This window comes from Pollicipes pollicipes, unplaced genomic scaffold (genome assembly GCF_011947565.3).
Source record: "Pollicipes pollicipes isolate AB1234 unplaced genomic scaffold, Ppol_2.1 Scaffold_4740;HRSCAF=5597_pilon_pilon_pilon, whole genome shotgun sequence".
Taxonomy (NCBI): Eukaryota; Metazoa; Arthropoda; class Thecostraca; order Pollicipedomorpha; family Pollicipedidae; genus Pollicipes; species Pollicipes pollicipes.
In genome coordinates, this window is record NW_023596545.1 from 18889252 (window position 1) to 18895283 (window position 6032).

General features: G+C 48.5%; 1 protein-coding gene across 2 annotated transcripts in view; it reads right to left on the minus strand.

Moving 5' to 3' along the window:
- Window positions 1–3519: 3519 nt before the first annotated feature.
- Window positions 3520–6032, minus strand: part of LOC119099387 (tubulin beta chain) — a 12659-nt gene continuing 10146 nt past the window's right edge. For both annotated transcript variants that reach the window (XM_037222528.1, XM_037222529.1), the window contains exon 4: window positions 3520–5252. In XM_037222528.1, the coding sequence (XP_037078423.1) occupies window positions 4153–5252 (1100 nt within the window). In that variant the 3' untranslated portion in view covers window positions 3520–4152. The remainder of the gene's footprint in view (window positions 5253–6032) is intronic.

Sequence of the window (6032 nt, forward strand, 5' to 3'; positions counted from 1 at the left end):
AAGTCGGACTATTTCGGTTTTTGCGTGCCCATATTTGTGAAACCAGGTCACAAAGCAACATGAAGGCTATACAAATTTTCCTTGTTTAATTGCGAGTAAAATGATGTATAGTTTAAGTGTTTTTCATACTTTTATGCAGGACTTCGTTAAGGTAACGATGTCGGCCAGCGCGCGATTGGCGGATTCGTCGGTTGCCGCCCGCCGCCAGCATCAGGCGGGGACCGCCGTGTAATGGTCCTAGAAAACGTTGGTTTTCAGGAATCAGAAATGCTAGACACACTTTTTAGTGTAAAATCCGCACAATTAATGCCTTAGGGGCCCCTCAAAATTGGCGTTGCTGCACGAATGCCGGAGAGGTATCAACAGTAGAACCTAAGGGAATTGCATCGACCCCTCCCCTATAACGGGGTGAGAGTCAAGATGTGACAACAAGTTTGATTGGTTGGAGTCAGATACTCAACTAACCAGTGATTATACGAGCACAATTCATGTTTGTTTTATGTTTGAAAGAAATGGAACTGACATATCATGAAGTCTGCCATAGTATGAGACGTGGTCGTCCGCGACTACGTGTCAGCGCCAGCAATGACCATCGATCCGGTCCAAACCGTTGTTGCTTTGTGGCTTGTGAGTCGGAGCACCTCATTAAGGAAACCTGTGCGTCATGGACAACACAAACTGAACGCACCTTCTGAGCTACGGCAACAGACGGGTCGATGCTAGGCTCAGATCAATGCTAGGCATATCAGGTAAAGGCCAACGCGCCATCACGTTTTTCCGAGCAGGGATGAACGCCTGAAATGCTGAACGTTCAAGGGAGGGCGGGCATATCGACCAATCTAAATGTGAGATTGGCAGTGTAGTGTGGTATTACGAAAATACTTTGTCTGGAAGCTATTATTTCTACTCCATGCACTTAAAGAGCATGTTTCATATTTGAAGATATTGAAGCAAGCATGAAATATGATGAAACCAGCTCAACCATACCTATCAGTATACTTTGTTAGTGGAAGACTGTCCTAGGCAGTACAATTCTTTGTTTAGTAAATATGCTCCTCCACGCGTCATGGTTTGATGATGTCATCGTACCTTGCACACCTTGGTTGAGAGCCAGTTGACGGCCATTATATCTGAAGATCGTTCTCACAAACGCCAGATATAAGCGCCCCGACAATAATGTTTTTATTGGCCTTGATCGCCGCATGGTTTATGGAACGACAGGATTTGAATGGCGTTATTATGTCGTCATAAATGCCAAGGCAACTTTGAACTACTATGCCAGAAATACCCTCACTTTTCGCGGGCGCGTATCTCAGAAACCAGAGGGACTTATGTTTTAAGAAGGGCAGGTTTGTGAATAGCACCAAAAGGTCTCCAAGGTAATCATTTCAGTTCAAAATCCCATATTTTTTTGCCGTCAGTCGCTGTTGCTTATTCTCCTCGACTACCCCCGGCCCTTCCCTCCGTTCCTGCACCCATCTGTATACTGAACTTGTAGCTGTACTGTTTTGTTTTTCATAAGTCAGCATGATAATAATCTGTCAGGTCTAAGCGTTTCACAGCGAGGTTGTCCGCAAGAAAACATGCTGCATCAGCCATGGATACGAGCGCTGTACATTCGCAGGATCGTTAATACGTGGATCTCCATATCCTTATTGCTTCCAGCATGAGACCTGTGGGTGCCGTGCAGGACGCAACATTGACATAAAAGTCAGATGCGTCCTCCATCCTGCTTAAACAGTTTTGGGTAAATCTCACCAACGCATCTCGTGATTGTCGCGCCGTTTGCTGGCATGAATGACGTTAGTAAAAGTAAACATTTGTGATTGGCACAGTCAGCGGCGTAAGCCATTTGGCGAGAAGTGTCTCGGTGGAAGTTTGAACATTTGCGTCATTCTACCACGCGACATGTTGCTGGTCTACACTACCTGCCTTGTAAACTGGCCTCACAGCAAACTGTATGACATTTCCATTGAATTCGGGTAAGAATTGTGTAATATTTGTTTCCCCTTTACGAAACTAGTGTTTCAGCCTGTCACACCAATTATTTCATAAGCATCTCGACCAATCAGTGTATCACGAACATTACATGCTGCAGACGTTGGGAAGAGAAATGCAAACGGAAGGCATCACTTTCACAGCATCCGGTAAGGAGTCCGACGACATGGTTCCCTCAAAGCGGTTACTTCAAACTGAAATTTTAAACTATTCAAAAGCATTTCGAGAAAGCTGGTAGTTCCCAGCAAATCGGATGCGTTTGATGCCACTCTGCGTGAAAGAGTACAGAAGGGTGTCATGCTTCCTTTACCACTCGACACGTCGTGCTCGCCCCCAAATCACGCAAAATGTCCGCAACCCTGGCCGAAGCGAGGACGCAGCGGACAGGAAGATCCTAGGTTGGGAGAGCTACCAGATGCGCTCGGGGCGCACGGCGTCAGTGGTGCCCTGCTCCAGGCTCACAAGGGCGGCATGCGGCGCGTACTTCTGCTCGACGCCCTAGTTGAAGTAGACGTTGATGCGCTCGATCGAGAGGTCCGAGTGGCCCTCATACTTGCCCACGCTGCTTAGACCGTGCTCGTTCGAGATAGCCTCCCAGAGCAGCGACCGGCTAGGGGTGAATTTTCAGTGGAACTTCGACGACATGAGGTTGAATCACTTTTATTTTTTGTTGAGGCGGTGGACAGGGTTCTGTTATATTGTCCCTCCTGATGGCTCAGTTGGTTAGAGCGCCTGCCTCCCGATCCACCCACCCGTGACGGGGTGGGTTCGGGTCGCTTCAGGCGCTCGCTATGTCCTTGACAGGCATGGCCTGCGGCTGGTGGCAGCAGTCGGGCTTAAGGTCATTTGATGGCAGAGGGCAGGATAAACCATGCTGAGCATTAAGACACGTTCAACTTTCGCTGCCAAATTATGACGTTGACCTTAAATTGCGCGATCGGGTGGCAGGAAGCAGAGCTCACACAACAAGCAGCGTTTGGCGTGAGCTCTGATCTCAGAAATTGATGGATTCAGGACGTTCGAATTCAATCTTTCAAACAAAAAGCATGTGCTTATATTGGTGCCATCTGACTTTCCTGTTTGTTTCGCTTAAACTTTCGTTGCGAAAGAGTGAGCTGATCGCCCTGTTGGCGAACACACGTGATCAATAATGAATATCCACTTACGCAATAAGGAACGATTTTTAGACAAGTGTGCTGGGTAATCTGTGCGTGCTGTGATTGTTATCATTACGAAGCATCGTACACCAGTAATATCCGCCTTTCCACTTTCAAAGTTGCTTCTTCGTCTTGAGAGGAGTGATGGCTTTGGCTGGCGCTTCCACCAGACAGAAGTCTTTTCAGGCTAACACATTTCATAAGTTAATAAAATTACTCTATGAAAGGCACTGATTTGTTAACATAACTGCGGTGTTTGTGGCAGTGCGCGTTAGATGCTGCAAAGAAGGCTGGAATATTGGCGTTTCGTAGCGGGTCATTCTTCATATTTTTCGTTCCCGTGAAATAGTTTGGAAAGACGTTATTCCGAAAATCCTTCGTATATATTTCTTGTTTTGATGACGCGTTTTGCCAAGATCTTGAAATGAATAAGATGTCTTTCAGGACATGCAGTGATGAGATGGATTGGTAACAATCATATGTATTGCATCGTTCCAAGACGTTTATTGTTTTGGACAACATACTACCTTCATAATGCGTTCAGTGCTAACAAGTGAATGTGAATGTAAGAATCACCAAATGTGAGCAAATGACTCGATTGCTAGCTAAACGTGTCAATGCAAGCCCATGGCATTCAACCCCAACGGCTGCTGTTCATGAACAAAAGCAGCAGTCGCATGTACGTACATGAGAACATCGCTGCTTTAAATTCAAAAGTGGGGATCGCTCAAGTAACGTATCAGCTCAAGACATTAATTCAATAGTAGATTTGTTAAAACCTCCAACAATGCATGTCTCTCTTACAAGTTTGCAGACATTGTTGCCTTCTCACAGTGTTAAACTGCACATGGGCGACAATAAACCGTGCTACTTAATGGCGTAATGTGTACGATTATAAGCCTTATCAGCATCAGCGATGGAAGTGAGCAGACTAGTGGAGCGCCGAGGCATTTAGCATTTAAACCCCACAGACCCACATGCCCATAGGAGTGAATCGCTATTCGTCGTCCTGATAGTCATCCTGGTAGTCACCATCGTTACCATCACCGTCGTCAACGTCATCATCATATTCTCCATCATCGTCTACTGTGGCTTCTTGGTACTGCTGATATTCCGAAATCAGGTCGTTCATGTTGCTCTCCGCCTCGGTGAACTCCAGCTCGTCCATGCCCTCCCCGGTGTACCAGTGGAGGAAAGCCTTGCGCCGGAACATGGCCGTGAACTGCTCCGAGATCCGCTTGAACAGGTCCTGGATCGCAGTTGTATTCCCGATGAAGGTGGCAGACATCTTCAGACCACGGGGCGGAATGTCGCACACGGCAGTCTTGACGTTGTGCGGGATCCACTCGACGAAGTAGCTGCTGTTTTTCTTCTGGATGTTCAGCATCTGTTCGTCGACCTCTTTCATGGACATGCGACCCCTGAAGATGGCGGCGGCGGTGAGGTAGCGTCCGTGGCGCGGGTCGCAGGCGGCCATCATGTTCCTGCCGTCGAACATTTGTTGACTCAGCTCTGGCACTGTGAGTGCTCGGTAAGCCTCACTAGGCCGCGCCACCAGCGGCACAAAGCCCGGCACGAAGAAATGCAGTCGAGGAAAAGGCACCATGTTGACGGCCAACTTCCTAAGGTCGGCGTTCAGTTGACCGGGGAACCTGAGGCAGGTAGTTACACCGGACATGCAGAGGCAAATGAGGTGGTTGAGGTCGCCATAGGTGGGGTTCTGCAGCTTCAACTGTTTGCTGCAGATGTCGTACAACGCCTCGTTGTCGATACAGAACGTCTCATCCGTGTTCTCCACCAGCTGGTGCGTTGAGAGAGTGGCGTTGTAAGGCTCCACCACGGTGTCGGACACCTTTGGTGATGGCGTCACCGAGAAGGTCATCATGATCCTGTCGGGGTACTCTTCGCGCACTTTGGAGATGAGGAGGGTGCCCATGCCGGAGCCGGTGCCGCCGCCTAGGCTGTGCGCCATCTGGAAGCCCTGCAGGCAGTCGCAGTTCTCAGCCTCACGACGTACGACATCGAGAACGCTGTCCACTAGCTCGGCGCCCTCTGTGTAGTGGCCTTTGGCCCAGTTGTTGCCGGCTCCCGACTGGCCTGAGGAAGACAGAGCAAGCCTTAACGATGTCGTCATCACTCAGCCAACAGTAGCAGAGGGCTAAGTCAGTGCACATTTGCTGTCGAGAGACGTTTTCATCCGGTATCATATCTGCATTCTTCTTTCTGTTATGCACGACGAACATCAAATATAAATAAGTGCATGAATACGACCAGAAGGAGATTGTCTGACCTTTTGCCAACTTTGCTACGGCTATCCCAATACTCACTCTAAGGGAAAAAGGCCGATTAGGGCACATTCAAAGCATCGATCAGCGGTGAACCCTCCGCTATCCTAGATACATCCTGCTTGCCTCGTCCTCCCTAGCAGCAGGGCATGGCCAAGCAGTGTCGAGCTCAACTCATTAGCAAAGCCTGTATTGGATAAGGTTCAATGGAACTATGTGTTCCCCGCATCGCTAAGTCGGACCACACTAGCTAGTCGGCGTATGTCTCTTGGACAGCACCATGTCACAAGGCGAGGGTGTGGATTTATTGGCTGATTTGGTAAATGACAATCGGAATCTGAAGTAAAAACACCATTTCAGCAGCAGGGCTGCAGAGGAGAGCCTTTAAAATGGTGTCGGGCAGACACCACGTGGAATGGACAGAAAGTGTCTCGCTTGGCCCTGTTGAGGATGCCAGGCACTTGTTTTGCTGAAGTGCCATTCTTAAATTCTATGACCTCTCGGCTCGGCTCTCACAGATGCGGAAAAGTACGATCCTGTTGCCTTGGGAATCACGTTTAAACATTCGGGTTACTAATTTCAGTTACCACCA